This window comes from Lonchura striata, chromosome 17 (assembly GCF_046129695.1).
Source record: "Lonchura striata isolate bLonStr1 chromosome 17, bLonStr1.mat, whole genome shotgun sequence".
Lineage (NCBI taxonomy): Eukaryota > Metazoa > Chordata > Aves > Passeriformes > Estrildidae > Lonchura > Lonchura striata.
Window position 1 is genome coordinate 10,834,116 of NC_134619.1, and position 18,483 is coordinate 10,852,598.

The 18,483-nt window shown below is 44.3% G+C and overlaps 2 protein-coding genes across 3 annotated transcripts in view; both read right to left on the bottom strand.

Moving 5' to 3' along the window:
- Window positions 1–10,657, bottom strand: part of DHX35 (DEAH-box helicase 35) — a 28,873-nt gene extending 18,216 nt beyond the window's left edge. The window contains exons 1-11 of one of the 2 annotated variants that reach the window (XM_021527847.2): window positions 10,581–10,657; window positions 9,084–9,217; window positions 8,654–8,746; window positions 8,417–8,494; window positions 6,715–6,819; window positions 5,808–5,869; window positions 5,078–5,147; window positions 4,391–4,450; window positions 2,384–2,496; window positions 2,121–2,217; window positions 888–1,046 (exon numbers count right to left, since the gene is read on the bottom strand). In XM_021527847.2, the coding sequence (XP_021383522.2) occupies window positions 888–1,046; window positions 2,121–2,217; window positions 2,384–2,496; window positions 4,391–4,450; window positions 5,078–5,147; window positions 5,808–5,869; window positions 6,715–6,819; window positions 8,417–8,494; window positions 8,654–8,746; window positions 9,084–9,217; window positions 10,581–10,620 (1,011 nt within the window). In that variant the 5' untranslated portion in view covers window positions 10,621–10,657. The remainder of the gene's footprint in view (window positions 1–887; window positions 1,047–2,120; window positions 2,218–2,383; window positions 2,497–4,390; window positions 4,451–5,077; window positions 5,148–5,807; window positions 5,870–6,714; window positions 6,820–8,416; window positions 8,495–8,653; window positions 8,747–9,083; window positions 9,218–10,580) is intronic. The other variant, XM_077787029.1, reaches the window with a different exon arrangement.
- A 3,419-nt stretch (window positions 10,658–14,076) lies between these two features.
- Window positions 14,077–17,807, bottom strand: LOC110469294 (protein FAM83D-B-like). The gene is made up of 4 exons (XM_021527890.3): window positions 17,358–17,807; window positions 16,321–16,488; window positions 15,636–15,760; window positions 14,077–15,390 (listed from the first exon to the last, which is right to left on the bottom strand). Exons 1-4 carry the CDS (start codon window positions 17,805–17,807, stop codon window positions 15,000–15,002), a joined length of 1,134 nt encoding a protein of 377 aa, XP_021383565.2. The 3' UTR covers window positions 14,077–14,999.
- Window positions 17,808–18,483: the final 676 nt, after the last annotated feature.

Here is an 18,483-nt window from a genome sequence, read left to right on the forward strand (position 1 = left end):
GAATTATTCTTTGCACTAGAATGAGGTGGGGGATAGGAGGGGAACAGAGTTCCACATTCAGCACTCCTGCAGGGATTCACTTATATATGTATGTCCTAAAATAATAAAAAATAATTGTTCCCAGACAACAGTGGGAAATCTAATATTTATTTCACCTGAAATTAAAAAGTAAATTTTGAAAGTTAACTGACTAATGTCATATCCCAGAGAGAAGTATTTATATTAAATGTTCTTCAATGGCAGATGAACAGTTTCACTTGTCAAACCCTAGTAGATACAAGAATTACAAGTCACCTTGGTGAAGTGTTGTCAGCTTATTTCAGCCCCAACACAGGCTCTGCATAAGCAGAAAGCACTAATCACACCCAATTATATACTTCTGTGACATTAAATGTCCAAACAAGACTTGCAGAAGTCAAAACAAAGCTTTTTTTTCCACTAAAATCAAGTAAGCTTGAACTTGTTCCTTAGATGAAAATATAGCACTTACCCACTCTGTCACTATTTTTTCTACTACTGCTGGAAAACAGCCATGAACATTTCAATCACAAAAAGAAAGAAAAAAGTAAAAGCAAAGGAGTTCAGAGTGTAAGAAGCTGCAACTGAATGAAGACAAATGCAAAGTTGTATGGAGACACTTAAAACTTGCAGAGTTGATGAGGCAGAAAGGAAAGTTGGAACTGACATGTGATCAAAGATGAAAAAGGAAGCCAGGGAACATGTTCTTGGTTCCCAGTTTGAAAGCTGACAGCATTGATGGGAGATGCAGAAAGCCTCCCTGAAAGCAGCATTTGCAATAGTCCCGTGATGTGAAGCTGATAAATGCAACCTGTGTGCTGCAGACACCCTTCTGGGTGGTGGAAGTGGAGATAGACACAAGAGCTCACCTTCCTGACAGTGTGAGGGACTCTCTCAAACACTTTGAGCTGCTCAGGAGAAGGCAGCCCAGCGTACATGGGCAGAACACGGAGGTGCTTTTTCATCCCGGTGCGGGCGAGGGCTCGAGCCTGTTCTATGAGCATGGAAACAACAGTCTCCACTTCCTCCTGCAGCCAGAGCAGCACAGGGCACACAGTGAGAGGCTGCACTTTAACAGCACATTCCTGTCACCTAGATACAGAAACTGCACCAAATAATACCATTGCAATTGTCCCAACTCCAGGATTTTGACTAGCTCATTCCATGCTGTAATATTCTTAAGATAAATTGCTAATAAATAAAGCTTTATATACATGTTTGTGTTCACTGTTATTTGAGTCAATGCCATACCACAAACACATGAGCAAAATCATGGGGAGGGACTGAACCAAGCTTAGGAGGAAGTTTGGTTTCTCCTGTCTATCTCAACTGGTGAGAGCAAAATGGGAGCCAAAATATTTTGGCAGAGCAGAATGCTGTGGGCCTGGACTGGGAATGGCACAGGAACAGCACTGACACCTCTTGCTCAACTTCATATTTAATCTCAGCTGTGGCATCTCACTCTTAAAGACAGAAAACAAAATGTTCAAACATTGCTTCATGAAATACCGAATTCATTATTCCAAACTTAAATCAATAAAGAGGATGAGGAATTGCTTTCGAAAATATGTAAGATGTTATTGAAGCTCTTCAAGGTAGCTCCTCACTGGAGAAATTAGTTGCCTCCCATTTGCTCTTCCCAACTGCAAAGTGAGCTGACAAGCATAAATAGAACAGAAGAGACCAGTACATTTTGATCTCATGGCAATTTGTTTTTCTGTCAAACACTTCAGATGTTAAGCCTAACAAATGGAAATTCCATTTGCCTTAATTATTAATGATGACTCACTGTCAATTTAACAATTGGGTATGTGTGACTTGCACCAGCAAATCACACAGAATTCCACTCACTAACAAGGCTGAGAAAACACAGCATTAAATGGCAAAAACTATCATCCACCACTAGCTTTGATAAATTCAGGCCATGTATTGTCTTCATATCTTTGGGACTGGCCTAGTTTTGCTCCCATCAATAGAGAAATGTTTGTCATCTTTACTGAGAATAAAGTAAGCAAAACTAAGGAAAGCCTCAGGAGACTGATGCAGCTTTAAAAAGCTCACAATATAGCACTGTAAAGAAAAAAAATCACTTATGTCTATACCTGTCCAGTTAAAAATGCCAGTATATCACCATCATTCTCCATCTGGTGAATTTTCATTGTTGTTTCCACAGTTGATTTTATATAGTCAGGAACAGGGCTATGGGGAGAGAAAACAGCAGAGACATGAGCAGAAAAATAGGTACAGACTCTTCCCCTCTAGCAGGGACAAACAGAGCAGCTCTGGGACACCAGAGCTCTAACCTAGACAAAACGATAGCACAGTTGCACAGTCTCACTACTGCCAAGACCAGACAGGAACACACCTCTGTAGGTAAAAGATGTCCACTGGAAACGTCCTCCCCTCAACAGTGAGGATCACACTGGTGTCTTTGCTGGGGTCACCGGTATCATTTTGATTAAAGAAATCCCTGAATTTCTACATTAAAATAAAAACAAACACTTTCAGTTTGACATTTCAAGGTATGGAGAAAAAAACCTAAGGAAACAAAGAAGTTAAATTGCTATTACTTGGATGTTTACTTCATCAATTTGACAGTGCCAATTAAAAAATGTGAAAGTTTGATTTTGTTGCCTTCTGTTCTGTCTGGGGTTCAGGCATTTAGCACAAATAGTGTTGCAATATCTCATTACATTGAGAAGTAAAAACAGGAAAGGAAAATAAAATTAATTATATCAGCTGCTACAATTGGAAAAAGAAGATAAGGAAACTTTTAACTGGAAGTTAAATCTATCAAATTAGCAAAGTCATAGCCAAGAAGAACTTAGACATAATTGTGCAACAAGGTTTATGTAGGGATTGCATTTTCTTACCCATTTTTGGGTGAGTGAGTAAATTTTACAGCCCTTACTGAACACCAAGATCTCACTTTGTAAAAGCAGAGTCAGGCATGATTTATGAAAATTTTTGATTTATGTGTTGTGAGACACCTTCATAAATTTAGATCTATTGTCATGAAGTATTTTCAATAAATAACAGCTAAAGATGGAATTTAAGAACCTATATAATTCATCTTAACTTTTATGAGCATTGTAGAGATAACCATCAACTCTCTGCATTAAACAAAAAGCTTTATATAGTTACACCAATCATTTTGCTCATATTAACTCATTTTAAATTAACTGTCATCTATTTGAAATGTGGTTTCTGGCATTCTGGCAGTTAGAATATTGCCTTGTAATGTACAGAATATCCAGCAGTGCAAACACTACCAAAGCACAGCACACTTCCAACATTCATGGCATATGGTATCTATCACTAAAGGAAATCTCTGTGTGCCCACACCTTCAGTGCCACTTGTAAGCTCTCACCACCACATCTCAAAGGACAGAGCAGTCAGGAAAAGTGGAAAAGAGCATGATATAGGAGATGGAATAGCTGTCATATGAGGAGAGACTGAAAAGGCTCTGCTTGGGGAGCACAAGGTTGAGAAGACACAGCTGAGGTTTACAGAATCAAAGGTGACAAAGTAAATGCAAAACTGGTTTTGGGGGTGTTTTTTTTTTTTTTTTTTAACAGTACAAGAACTGGGAGATCCTTGATGAAGCTAACAGGTCTGAAAGAATTAGACCAAATGCTTCATTATACAGCAGATGGCAAACTCCTGAAAATTATGCATGGTGTCCTGAAGATTTGCAGATTCAAAGACAAATGAACAAACAGCAGGTCCATAAACACATAGTAGAGGGAAACAGCAGGAAGGTGCTGACTAATATCTGTACTACAACTGCTGCAGGTGCTGAGGCAGCTCAGGCTGAACAGACCCACAGCAGGTGCACAGGCTCACATGTTCTCCCTAAAAAGCATCTCCTGTTGCTGCTGCTACAAGCACAACACAGGGCTGGGTGAAACACTGCTCAGCTCTAAGAGCGTTCCTCTTTTCCTACTCAAAATTAAATTCATGATGCTTGTACTGAGCTTATGTAAGTGTCCACAGGTCACAAGTCAATCAGGGGTCTAGTAAGATCTCATTGAAATTAAATCTATTAATTTATCACTTATTTTTACTTGTCTATAGTTGCCTCAGATTATTTCTGTCAGCAAAACTGAGCTAAATGCCCCTTAATAAATTAAGCCAAGAGAACACATTTTTATAAAGAATACAAATAAGGAGAAAAAAATATATTAATACATAAAAAGCAGATTCATATTTAAACTCACATCCAAAACATGAAAACAAAAAAGAGCAACTGAACTACAGCAGATCTTTTCCTGAAACCACTCAGGCAGTACAGAGGATAAGCTGTACATGAATAGCAGTGGAGCTGTCACCTAATGTCACCTCATTTCAACCCAAATCTCTGAGCTGTACCTCTGCATCCAAGGTGGCTGAAGCCACGATCAGGCGAAGATCCCCACGCTTCTTCTGAACCTGGGAGAGAGACCAACAACATCCTGAGTTAAAACTGCTTTCTGAAATACATGACTAGAACCAAGATTTAGAGAATCCACATTAGCAGAAACCTCTCTGTAGAACAACTTTAAACTACAAGACAGTTGATGAATGAAGCAACCATATCACCCCACAGGTCTAAGAACCCAATGACTGTTTGGAGTTTTATGTAATTATTTTAAGGGCATTCAGTCAGTTATTTTAATTTACTCTTGATTTCTGGTGGGAGTCAGACCTTTAATAGGCTGAAAGTCAACAACAAGACCCTATCAGATCACTTCACATGATCAGCAGCAGCAGAATCAACAGTGTATTTTTTGAACTATCAGCTAAGGAGACATTTCAGCATCAGAGGAAAGAAACAGAGGATTCTCAATGTCAGATGACCAAAGTAAATAGCTGGGTATGTACAATGGACTGCAGGATAAATGAGGAAACAGCAATCATGTTCCCTAAATGAGGAAGCAGCAATCGTACTCCCCTCAATTACCAGCCATCACGATCAGAGGTTGAATGAAAAGGATGGAAATTAAAACAGTTACAGAGAGCTGTATTAAAATTACCAAACTAAAATTTCAGAATTACAGTGAATTAAAAAAGAATTACCTTTTTTAGTAAGCCAATGGCAATGTCTGTATAAAGAGTCCTTTCATGAGCTTCATCCAGCATGAGCACACTGTGAAAAAGGCAGAAAGGTATGGTTTCAGAAATTACATCACTGACACTAGAATTAGTGTTTCCCTGTCTTCTAGAAACACCATTTTTTGAAATCTGCAGCTGGACTTTTACTGTTCACAGACACTCACAGAACTGGGGAAGTTCAAAATGCTTGGAGCAGTGAAGCAGGGAGAAAAATGTACCTGGCATCACATGGGACATACACACTGTTCTCTATTCAGGCTAGTTTTTGGAAAGGAGTAGAAGAAAACAAGTCTATGTTTATTGTACTGCACAGGTTTTTTGGATATCAGAATACAGTATCAGAAAAGCCTGTTTGTTGTTGATTTTTTTATTAGTATAAGGAAGAAAAAATAATTTAAAATTAGGAAATAAAACAATTCAGACTCCATAAGGCCCCCTTAGCTTTTGTCTCAAAACTACAGCATCAAATCTTGTTGTTTTTGGTGTTGCAATGATCAACTAACAATATGTTGTTGATAAAACAATGTTGTTTTTACAACCTAAAGAAGTCAGAGTTCTACAATAATTTTCACTTTTCGCTCCTTAATTTATAAAATCCATTAATAATTTATAAAAACTGCTATCATAATAGCTTGAAAAAAACAGATTTTTACCAAATTGCACTTCAGAAAGCATTCATCCTACATTTTCTTACCTGTATCTTGTTAATAAAGGATCAGCCATCATTTCCCTCACGAGCATACCATCAGTTAGAAACTAGAAGTGAATGAAAAAAAAAAAGGCAAAAAACATCCTTATCCTATAGTCTCCACTAACTGTAACTTTTATAAATGTTTTTCTAGGATTTTGCCTTTTGCCTAAATGTTTCCTGGCCTTTAATTTTCTAATGATCTATCAAATTAGATTGTGATTGCAACTGTGGCCTTGAACTAAGCAAAAATTGATGGCAAAACCCTCCAAATTTTCAACTCTGAATGAATAATCATGCTTAAAAAATAAAATTCAGCTCTATTTAATGAAAAAATATCTCCATTTCTTTCACTGTAAAAGAAACACCAACACAAAGCAAATTGTCTCATTCATCATCACTGCTATTCCAGCACAACTAAAGCAAATCCTCTTCTGCAGAACACAAACAACACTAATATTGCTCAGAGCACTGAAAAACATCTGCAAAGTTGCTATTTAATACACCAAATTATCTCTCAGCCAACTCATCTTGGGTTTTATCTCTGCTTTTAATCAAAATCTATTGTTAGGGGAGGATACTTTTAATCTGTGATTCACTGCAGCCTTTCCCTATGACTCTGAGTGACCCATAGCTCACACCAGTGCTATACCAACAGCTGGCCATACCCTGAAATTGTTTTCTAGATTTAAAATGGTGCTTGTCAGACTATCAGAATAGAACAGGTATTCATTTTATTAATGTTTGGATTGACACAGCCATTTCAAGCAGAATTCTGGAGTACCCACCTGGGAAACTGAAATGCTACCTATTCTCTTGAGTGAGCATCACAAGGTTCTCATTAATTTAGCAAAAGTACTTGAAGAGTTTCAACTAATCCCTTCAGAGTAACCACAGACTGTTGGTGTTTCACCTTAATTCTTGTAGACTGTGGGTCTGTGCAGTCATCAAACCGGATACAATATCCAACCTCATGTCCCAGCACTGCACCTCTCTCATCAGCAACTCGGCCTGCAACCTGAGAAAAGAGATCCTCATAAGCAACAAACAGCTCAGCACACTTCAGCCTTGTGTCATTACAAACTACAAAGACATCTAAAGACACAATAAAACTCCACAATACATTAATTAGTCCCTGTAGAATTCGAACCACAAGTTAGTGCCAGTTATTTGAGTGACACTCCAGCCTATACCTACAGGCAGTGAATTCATTATTTCAGTTGGAATCTTATCACCCCATCACTCTGAGCCCAAGAATTTAGGATAATTGTCAATCTTGGTAAAGCAAGCAAAAGTTCAGGAATTTCTAAACTATGCTTTATATCTTTGCAGCTGCCTATATTTGTTTCTAACAACCCCCATGCTCTAGATGGGAGTACAGATAAGTCACTATTAAAATAAACTATAATTTTCAGTTCAGGACAAAGCAATAAATCATCAGTTATATTTCTCATTTCCAGTAACAGCCACAGTCCAGGCAGTCTGCAACAACAGCCTCAAAGAAAAACCTGCTGTGTCCATGTACTAAGCCTGAATGGGATAATCTTTCTATTTTAGGCTTAAAAATGACGCATTAAGATATGAAAGGGAAAAGAAAAGTGAGTTTGCTGTGAGAAATCATTGCAGCACTCACAACATATTCTGTAGAACTTGTGCTCTGTCAGCTGGATGCCCTGTGAAGGAGAAAAGGGAGGACACTGCAGGCAGACTGCCCAAAGCACAAGATGTAGAGCACTGCTAGAGCCTGTCCCCTTAACCAGGCTGGGTCTGGTCAAGGAATGCTGGATTCTACAGTATTTTACAAGGGAGATGCTGGTGTGTTGCAGATACCATTCATTATATTATGGACAACAGGCAAAATGAGGGTTATAAAATGGCACCACAGCTCTCTGTAAAAAAAGAATGCTGCAGCAGAAACTCCACCCAAATCAGTGCCTGGCAGCAGTTGTGAAGACAAAGGAGCAGTGGATGATTTCTGTGCATGCTGCTACCAGAGAGAAGTCATTGCCCTCAGCATCTCCCTTTCTCCCTCACAGCACATCCAGATGATGTTATGCTCTCCAAGACAAAATATGTATATGCAAATATTACTCACAATAAAACTGTTTCTTCCTCTGCCTGACATTTTTACAAGAGGAAACCAAAAAAAAACCCACCCCATAAAAACAATAAAAAACAAACACAGAAAAAAAATATTAAAAACCTAGTTATTAATTGCTAGAAAGAGGTACACAACCTCTTGTTTCTTCCAGAGGCTGCATAACTATACGCAGATTTACATCACTGTTTCACCTTGTGAAAGAAGTTGAGGGTCACACAAGCACAGTTCTAGTCCTGAGTCAATCACAGCTCAGCCCTAATTTTCACACACAGTTCTGCTGACATCAGTCAATTTCACTTCAAAGCTTCTACATCTGCAATTCTGGAATGCTGGAATTTTCGGCCAGACTCACTAATCAGGTTGAATTTGGTGTGTAACCCCAGCAGCTCTTAGAGAAAGACAAGCAGAAACACCTATTCATTCAGGAGCTCATGCAGATTCCTGCTATTCAGCAAAACCTGCTGCTGAACTGGAGGTTATAATGCCAACAGACTGGGAAGATGGGGACACTCACTGAAACAGCAGCGACCCGACGAGGCTGTGTCACCCCAACAACTCTTCCTTCAGCTGTCCAGCCAGCTTCTGCCAGGTACTGCAAGCAACAGTGGGGATAAGAGAGACACTGGTCATGCTGTGCTTACACCGAGGTGTTACTTCCTCACACTTTGTGTTTTTACCTGGTTCTGCTCAATATTCCATGTAAAATCCCCTTAGGGACTACCTGATTTTACCAACCTAAACAGACACTTACTTGTGGAATCTGCGTTGATTTCCCACATCCTGTTTCCCCAATAATCACCAGAGTCTGGTAGTTCTCCACTAGGTAAAGTATGTGATTTCTTAGCTGAAAGAGAAGATGACATTTAAACATAAAAAGCAGATTGTACAAAAATAAGAAGACAATTAAAATTACAATATTTACGTATCTGGCAGACACTGTAACTTCTTGTTACATGGAGTTCACTGCCAAAAAATAAACAGTCCTTTAAAATCTACAAATGACATGTACTGCATATAGTAAATAACACCCATCAACAAAGCCCTTAGAACTATCAGCTACAGTTGCCAAACAGGACAATAAATTCCAATAAATAGAGCAGAGCCATAAAATTAAACCAAAAAAACCCACAAGAACCAGTCATCATACAACACATTTAATACATCAAAAAGAACTCCTGTACCTTAAAAACAGGCAGCTTTTGCCTTTGCTGTTCAATGGAGAGGGAAGCATAAGGGTTGTAGATGACAGTCACAGCGCTGCTCTCTGCAGGGCTCTGCCTCTCCTCGGAGACACTGACACCAGGACCTTCTGAGCCTACACAACAGGAGTGAATTTTAACTGGAACAACACACTTCTGCCTGGTGTATCACAATACAGCCAAAATAAGTATGTTTCATACAAATACGAATCATGGGTGGCAGCATATTAAAAATAAACAAACAAGTTTTCTGTGAAAGCAATCGAAATATTACCTAACAATAAACAAGGGATATGCCCCTTGCTTCAGTTCTGAACTTACCTCAGGAACTGAAACTTGATTTATTCCTGCTGCAAATTATCACAAAACTACTGACAACTGAAACTGTGCAACCACGCAAGTGAACTAGGGACAGAAACTCATCTCAATAACAGAATGGGTCATCTCCAGCTGCAGATTCAACCAGGAAAGTCTGAGAGCAAAGAGAATTCCCCTGTTTTGTAGGATTGCCTTGCTTGCACTTCTCCCCTGTTAAAAGGTTAGTCCTTTTTAGAACTGTCAAGCAGTTCTAGCACAAATCAACAATTACCATCATTGTTTCCAAGGTGCTTCTCCACTGAGCTGCTCTCCCTGGTGTAAACCAAGGTTATTCCCACCCATGGCCAAGATTATGCTCCTCCCTCGGAGCTCCTTGGGATTGCCCTGCACACTTCATATCCCCTCGAGACCCCTGCAAAGGGCAGCACACCCACCCCACAAACCAACCACTCCATCCCCTGTCCTGCCACCCCATAGCGGGCAGCACCCCGCTGGAGCCACAAACACCCCTGGGCTTTGGCAGTGAGGGGACAGCCATTTCCCCTCATTCAATCTTCAAGCTTGGAAAACACCTTCAAGATCACCCAGCACAACCATCACCCCTGCAGCACCACTGTAATCCCTAAACCACATCGCCCAGCACCAGATTCAGACGCCTCTTAAAAACCCTCAGGGATGGTGACTCCATCACCTCCCCGGGCGAATTATTCCAATGCCTGACCACCGGAACAGGAAAATAAAAATTTATAACATCTAACGGGAATCTCCCGTGTCTCAGTTTAAGGCTATTTCCCCCGGTTCGCTGGCGGCAGACACGGCAGAAGGGACCGGCTCGCACCTCAGCGCAGCCTCCTGTCAGGGAGTTGTAGGAGCGATGAGGTCACCCCTAAGCCTCCTCTTCTGGAGCAAGCCCAGCCGCCCCCGCCGCCCCCCGTAAGACACATTCTCGAATCCTTCCGAGCCTTGCTGCCCTTCACTGTAAATGCGCCAGCGACCCCAGAGAGCCGAGCGGGGCAGCGCCGCACCCCTCACCGCCAGGCAGCTCGGAGCTCTGTCCCCCACACCCCTCCCCACGGCCAGCAGGGCTCCACTCCCCGCGGCCAGCCCGCGGCGGGGCTCCGTGCCCCACACGCCCCACATCCCGCACCCCACAGCCCTCACCCGGCTTCCAAAACTTCACCGGCCCCACGGGCGCCGCCATCTTGGGGTGAGAGGGCGGCGGAAGCGGCGCCCACGTGACGCGGCCCGCGTTGCCATGGAGACCGCGGCCCCCGAGCCCGGCGCGCTCTGCGCCGGTTCCGTGTGCACTGCTTCCCTCTGCACCGCTTCCCTGTGCACCGCTTCCCTGTGCACCGCTTCCCTCTGCACCGCTTCCCTGTGCACTGCTTCCCTGTGCACCGCTTCCCTCTGCACTGCTTCCCTGTGCACTGCTTCCCTGTGCACCGCTTCCCTCTGCACTGCTTCCCTGTGCACTGCTTCCCTGTGCACTGCTTCCTTCTGTTCTCTGCCCTCCTTCCCTGTGCACTGCTTCCCTGTGCACTGCTTCCCTGTGCACTGCTTCCCTCTGTTCTCTGCCCTCCTTCCCTCTGCACCGCTTCCTTCTGCACTGCTTCCCTGTGCACTGCTTCCCTGTGCACCGCTTCCCTCTGCACTGCTTCCTTCTGTTCTCTGCCCTCCTTCCCTGTGCACTGCTTCCCTCTGCACCGCTTCCTTCTGCACCGCTTCCTTCTGCACTGCTTCCTTCTGTTCTCTGCCCTCCTTCCCTGTGCACTGCTTCCCTCTGCACTGCTTCCCTCTGCACCGCTTCCCTCTGTTCTCTGCCCTCCTTCCCTCTGCACCACTTCCCTATGTTCTCTGCCCTCCTTCCCTGTGCACTGCTTCCCTCTGCACTGCTTCCCTCTGCACCGCTTCCTTCTGTTCTCTGCCCTCCTTCCCTCTGCACTGCTTCCTTATGTTCTCTGCCCTCCTTCCCTCTGCACTGCTTCCCTCTGCACCGCTTCCTTCTGTTCTCTGCCCTCCTTCCCTCTGCACTGCTTTCTTATGTTCTCTGCCCTCCTTCCCTCTGCACCGCTTCCTTCTGTTCTCTGCCCTCCTTCCCTCTGCACTGCTTCCTTATGTTCTCTGCCCTCCTTCCCTGTGCCCTCCTTCCCTGTGCCCTCCTTCCCTGTGCCCTCCTTCCCTCTGCACTGCTTCCCTCTGCACTGCTTCCTTCTGTTCTCTGACCTCCTTCCTTCTGCACTGCTTCCTTCTGTTCTCTGCCCTCCTTCCCTGTGCCCTCCTTCCCTCTGCACTGCTTCCCTCTGCACTGCTTCCTTCTGCACTGCTTCCTTCTGCACTGCTTCCTTCTGCACTGCTTCCTTCTGTTCTCTGCCCTCCTTCCCTGTGCCCTCCTTCCCTGTGCCCTCTTCCCTCTGCACTGCTTCCCTCTGCACTCTGCCCTCCTTCCCTGTGCCCTCCTTCCCTCTGCACTGCTCCCCTCTGCCCTCCTTCCCTCTGCACTGCTTCCTTCTATTCTCTGCCCTCCTTCCATCCGCCCTCCTTCCCTGTGCCCTTCTTCCCGCTGCACTTCCTTCTTCTGCCCTTCTTCTTCCCTTTTTCTTCCCTCTGCCCTTCTTCCTTCTGTCCTTCCTTCTTCCCTCTGCCCTTCTTCTTCCCGCTGCCCTTCCTTCTTCCCTCTGCCCTTCTTCCCTCTGCCCTTCTTCCCGCTGCCCTTCCTTCTTCCCAGTGCCCATCTTCCATCTGCCCTTCTTCCTTCTTCCCTCTGCCCTTCTTCCTTCTGCCCTTCTTCCCGCTGCCCTTCCTTCTTCCCAGTGCCCATCTTCCTTCTGCCCTTCTTCCATCTGCCCTTCCTTCTTCCCAGTGCCCATCTTCCTTCTGCCCTTCTTCCATCTGCCCTTCTTTCTTCCCTGTGCCCTTCCTTCTTCTCACTGCCCTTCTTCTCACTGCCCTTCTTCCTCCTGCTGCCCTTCTTCGCTCAACCCTTCCTCCTTCCCTGTGCCCTCCTTCCCTGTGCCCTCCTTCCCTGTGCCCTCCTTCCCTCCCCTGGCAGAGCTTTGCAGCCAGGACACCCCACGTTGCTGTGACCCTAACCAGCACCTCGTGTCTGGCAAACCGCGGCGCGGGCTGGCACCAGGAGCGGTGGCTGTGAGGGCGTGAGGCACAAACTGGCATCGGCTGAGGCCCTGGCACAGGTGCCCAGAGCAGCCCTGGCTGCCCCTGGATCCCTGGCAGTGTCCAAGGCCAGGCTGGACAGGGCTGGGAGCAGCCTGGGATAGTGGAAGGTCCCAGGGGTTAGGATGAGATCCGCTTTAAGGTCTTTTCCAACCCTACCCATTCTATGGTCACCTGGGGGAGCACATAGGATTTAAATGTGTCTAAAGATCACTGCCCAAAAGCCCCTGCTCATTAATTAATTAGAGCTGATTCCTTCTCCAGTGGAGGATGGCTCCACACTACCCAACCATAGCTGCTGCACTTAACACCAGGCAGCTGAAGGACAAGAAAGAAAATCATCACACTAATAGTGAACAGACACAGCTGTGCCCCACCACGGGCTGCTCACAGCCTGATTAAACCACAAACACATCCATGAAAGCCCGTGGAAGTCACTATTGAATCAAACTTAATGTAGGCTTTGAGTTAACTAAGTAGAAGCTAAAGGAAATACAAAATATAGAAAACCCAAACTGTTTCTAGTTAGTTTATTAATACCGTCATATATTCATGCTTATGTGAAAGTAAAAATCAAATCACATCCTATATTCTTATAACTTCCCACGCTAGCAGTGCAGTTATGGTGATTAACACAAACACAACCCTTTACCTCCATGGTCACTTGTTATGCTGAGTAATAACCACATGTAAAAGAGGTTATTAAGTTATAATTATGATGTTCTTAAAGTTCTAACTATATGTTTCAATGTACTTTTGATATTAAGTTCACACTATCAAAAAAAAAACCACAACTCAGTATTTTTTATCATCGATATATTAGTAATTGTTAAGAAAAAAATCCCACATGGAAAGATCTGCCTATTAAAATAATTAGATGAATAACAAAATGGAGAAGCTATGCTTGAGAAAATATATACATATAATTATTATGAAAATAAGACTGCACAAACAGTATTTTGCATAGATTCCAATACTGTATGGGGTTTGCCTTTATGGAAAATATAGCTAAGAATAAAAATACATATTTCAAACCTCTTTACATCTGGATAGCAGTTAATAGTATAAAGCTATAAACTATTGAATATTTACAGATTAGGAGGCCAGAATGATTACAATTCCATGATGTCAGTGCAGAAGAAAGAAGGCCCAGATTAGTTGCATACTAATTAGTAGATTTCTCCAGTGTCCATTTTTGCAACCTTACATTTCTGTAAGATCCATCTGTCCAGTTGCATGTCACCTTGCTGCTGTTTAGCTGAAACCCATGCAAAATTCCCCTGCCAAGTTTTTACCTTCCCCTCTGAAGCCCAGAACCCACAAGACACTCACATAAGCACATATCTGAGTATTTTTCAGTAGAAGAGCCACAAGAACAATTGATAAATGGTAAACCTTTGTTTTTTGACTAATGAGCATCTGCATTGGCAGGCTGCTGGAACTTCAGTACCTCAATGTGCAGCTGTTTGGGAGGATAGCTTATTCATTTGAGGGTGTTTTTTTTTTTTTCCCCTCCAGAAATGAATGAATTAAAAACAATAATTAAAAAAAATGAGCTTCCAAGAGACCTGAAAAAATGGTTCTGTTGCTGGCTTCTGTGTCATTGCATTTCTGGTGGAATTAGGGCTTTTGTGAAGAGGAAGAAGCTTCACAGATTTCAGATCTACTCAGCTTTCCCCAGAAGACCAGACAGCAGCAGTGACCACAAAGATAAGAAGTCTGTCTGGTAATGCCAAGGAATTGGTCTCATTTGGCTTTCCTACAAACATAGTGGGTAGTTTAGAGTATTATCACTTGCACACATTTATTGCATGATGTCCAACAATCCAAACAGTCTAATATAATGGCCATTTGAAATTCAGTCACTGCAAAAGCCTTATTTGCTAACACATTAGCTTGTTCTGCCTGCCAGCAAAGTTTGTATGAAGAATATTGTATGAAAAAAATATGCAACATTGGAGGAGTAGTAGTGTGGTACTGACCTACTGGTTTCTAGATTAGGGTTACTCCTGGTTTGTGTCATGAACCAGTTGGTGGAGAGTTTGTACAAGACCAAGACTGATTTCAGAGCCTGCTTTCATCTTCAAACAGACTTTCAAGCAATATGAATTTCAATACCTGGATTTCTTAAAAAAAAGAAAGGGTTGAGCTACTGAGCTATGACACTGCCAACCCATCAGCTTAAAATATGCATGAACAGGTTGAGAACTGAAAATTTAACAGGATAGTAGAAGTCAATACTGGCTTTATAGTATTCTTCAAACAAAGCCACAAGTCCCGTTTCACTTTCTGTCAGTCTGAGGTTTCTTTCCCAGCTGCCCTGACAAACACACTGCAAGACAGCGCTGGACAGGGATGGACAAAGGTGGTTCCTGAGCTTCTGCTGCTTGCTCTGCATGGACATGCAGTTCATCTCTCTATGATCCAGTGTGGCCTCATAACCAGGGAGCCATTCCTCTTAGTCAGCGGGGGAGAGGTGTGCATCGTGTTATTTGGGGTGTACACGGCCTCCCTGGAGGCGTGCAGCCAGCTTCTCTTCCTCTTCAGATCTCCTACAAATGCTCTCAGATACAAAAATTCCATTCTCAGGAAGTGTTCCCTGGTCATGTCTCTGGAAGCCACTGTTATCCTGAACAGCTGGTCCCACACCCTGTTCTTCTTGCAGCTAGAAAACTCTTTGAGGTTGATAGGCTTTGACCGTGAATGAAGCATCCGAAATTCCACATCAAAGTGCGCAACTGCAGGGCCTGACAGGATCAAAATGTTACTGCTGTTCAGCTTCCCATCTGTCCATGTAAAACTAGCAAAGGAAGAGTGAGAAAATGATGAGTTAATTCAAAACAATCAGTAAAGAAATATTCATTAGAAATTCTCCTCATCACATTTAGTTATGTTGTTCTTAGAAGCCAACTGATGAGCAGTGAGCTCTTTAAAGGATAAATGTTGGTCATAAAATCTGATAAGGAAAGCAATTCTTCAGCATTGCTGTTTTTCCTTTCCATGGAGAGAAATCAGATAAAGCAAGAGAAAGAAATTGGCACTTGCCTGTAGGAGCCTGTTGTCACTCTAATGCCATCAATTAACATGAACTTTTCACGGGCTTTTCCAATGATTTTGGTGCCTGACCTGGTGCAGTATGTGCTCCCCGTGATAATCCGAACCCTCATCAACTGTTAAAGACACGGCAAGAGTCAGGTGGACTGCAAAGTTCAGTGATTGCATTTAAAGGAGTAACACAGAAAAAACCATCCCTGATGAGCTGCACACTGGCACAAGAGCCAGTGAGGATTTTGTCTTGTTTTTGTAGGCAAAGAGGTGACATTAAGGGGCAAACCCACAAACTGTGCAGAACGGGACTGTGAAAATTCCTGTCACCTAATCATCACGATCCAAATTCCACAGACTCCTGTGAACCTGCTTCTTCCTTCAGCCTTCAAAGCCTCAGCGAGCCCAAACAACTCCAGTCATGCTTTGGGAACTGGACATTCCTCCTGCATTTCCTTGAACATTCAATTAGTATTTGTGCTCAGAAAGCAGCTGTAACATTCAATTACAAAGGTTTCAGATTTTCTATTTTCTATTGCTCTCTTATGTAAGAATGGTTAAATCTTCCAAGATAGAACTGGAGCTACATAAAACCCATTTTAAGTTGTGGCAGCAGGTGTAATAGTTTCTTCTTTTTACAGCTTAAAGATTACAGCCCTACCCCTATAAATATGACAAGGCTCACCTTTTCCTCCTCAAGGTCAACTCCCAGATCCTTGCACATTTTTAAAAAGTGGGAAAATGAAGACTGATCTAGAAGGATGTACACTTTAACTTGCCGTTGGCTACAGGCTTCCAAGAGGTCTGTGAAGATATCAGTGTCTGTGAAGGAATCCATAACCAGGGCAATCATCTGAAACAAGTATCAGAAGAAACCACTAGGCTGTTTCCACAGCATCTGAAAGGGGATAGCACATGAGAAACTTGAGTTTCAAATTAAATACTCTCTCCTGCCTTTTTTTCATGTGGTTATGGAACATGGTACAGCAGTCTTCTGTGATAAAGAGTATTCTTCTTCACCCTGAGATAGAAGTAGACCCCTGTATTTGCCCTGTGTTAGGCAAATTTGATCTCTTCCTAAACAGGAGAGGTTTTTTTCTTGAGAACAGATGTCTTTTCCTCAAAAGCATTGCCAGAAGAAAAAGTTGAGCTTACTTCCAATACTACAGTTTTCCACTATTTCAACTTATCAAATATAGAAAGAAACAGTAAGAAAACCCCAAACAAACAGTGTCTGACTGCTCTTTATATCTTAGCTCTCTGTTTAAGATAAAAGTCAGGTTTGTCTTCACATTATTCAGACTCTCATATTTCAAGTCAAGATCTGAATAAAACATCCCTTGAAAGCCAGCTCCTACCCCCTGCGGATTTTCCCCATGGACTGCACCCCAGGATTTGCCGTGGATCCTCCGCAGGATGGGGAAGCAACGGCAATTTCAGAGACCTGGGGATGAGCACTCCGCACTTAGCGCTCACGGGCGCCAACCGCGAGGAAACTCGGCGGCACCAGAGAGCCCGGACTCGGCTTTCAGCAGTATGGGGGGTGAAAAAGCTGACAAATGATGAACTTGATTTAAAACCAAAAGGGGTTGGGAAAGACATAAAGCAATACGAAACAGCGGAGTAATTAAAAACGGGAGGTTATACAGAGCAAGCGAAGCGGGGCAGGACGAGGCGGTCCCGGGCCGCCGCGCAGCGGGAGCGGGCGCTGCCGGCACTCACCTGCCGGGCGGAGCGGATCTGGCGCCGCACCGCCTCCTTGCAGCCGTAGATGCTGTCCCCGCAGCCGGGCTGGAAATGCGCCTCCACCCGCGTCAGCCCGCGGAAGGCGCCGCTGGCGAAGCCCGGCCAGCCCAGCTCCAGCGCCGGCGGCTCCAGGTCCGAGCGCTCGGGGAAGTAGGTGAGCGACGAGGCGTCCAGCGAGGCGCCGGCCGAGCGCTCGGCCGCCGGCTCCGGGCCCGCGGCGGGCGGCAGCGCGGCCCGAGCGATGTCCTGCACCTCGGGCTCCGACAGGAAGGGCGGCAGCTGCTCCCGCCGCAGGAAAGCCCGCAGCGCCTCGGGGCCGCCCGCCACCAGCTCCTCCAGCGCCAGCCGCTGCGCCTCGCTGTACGGCCCGGCCGGCGGCGGCCAGCGCCCCGAGCCCTCCTCCAGACACTGCGACGCGCTGGCCATGGCCGGAGCGCCCCGGCGCTGCCCGGCTCTTTATCGCGCTCCGCCCGCCCACGGCACAGTCGCGGGTGGCACAGCCCGCAGCCTTCTCCACGCCCAGGGAAGCGCCCGCAGAAGCGCCGGCCTCGAAGGAGGAAGGCTCAACCCAGCCCTGGGCCCGCTGCCCAGCCTGGATCAAAAGGATGCTCCTAAGGTTGGAAAGGGCAAATAGCCCCAGCCAGAAAGGAGCAAGCGCCGACGAAATTACTTAGTCACCCCGATTTAAAATGCCAAATAATCAGAAAATAAATCTCAGATGATCAGGTGAAAGCCCTATGGCAAAAAGGAGTTTATTTGTAAACTGTTTCTTGTTTCTGTTAGAGTACCTTAACAGCTGCATGGTATAATAAAGTTAAAAAGCACATAGAACAAAGAAGGTAATTTTACATGCATTCAAGAACTGCAGGACTTGAGCTCTTAAAAATACAATTTGATATTGGCTTTGAAGGTGTAATCTTGGCTCACTCCCTACAACTTGGTTTGGTGCCAGTGTTCCACATCCACGAATCAAGCAATAAATTCCTTATCGCTTTGAACAAGTGCAGACAGAACTTTTTTTCCCACCTCCAGCTTTCGTGAAGGAGTGGCTGCTTAGAAATCCAAGTAGTAAAGGTAGCTAAGCCTCATTGTTCACATTGAT

What these genes read in the sequence shown, in the direction of transcription:
- LOC110469294 (XM_021527890.3), bottom strand. Translation starts at nt 17,807, where the DNA reads ATGGCCAGCGCGTCGCAGTGTCTGGAGGAGGGCTCGGGGCGCTGGCCG. An exon ending in TTGACCTTGAGGAGGAAAAG is followed by an intron (nt 15,761 to 16,320) that starts GTGAGCCTTGTC and finishes TGTCTTTAACAG; the next exon opens with TTGATGAGGGTTCGGATTAT. An exon ending in GTGACAACAGGCTCCTACAG is followed by an intron (nt 15,391 to 15,635) that starts GCAAGTGCCAAT and finishes TTCCTTTGCTAG; the next exon opens with TTTTACATGGACAGATGGGA.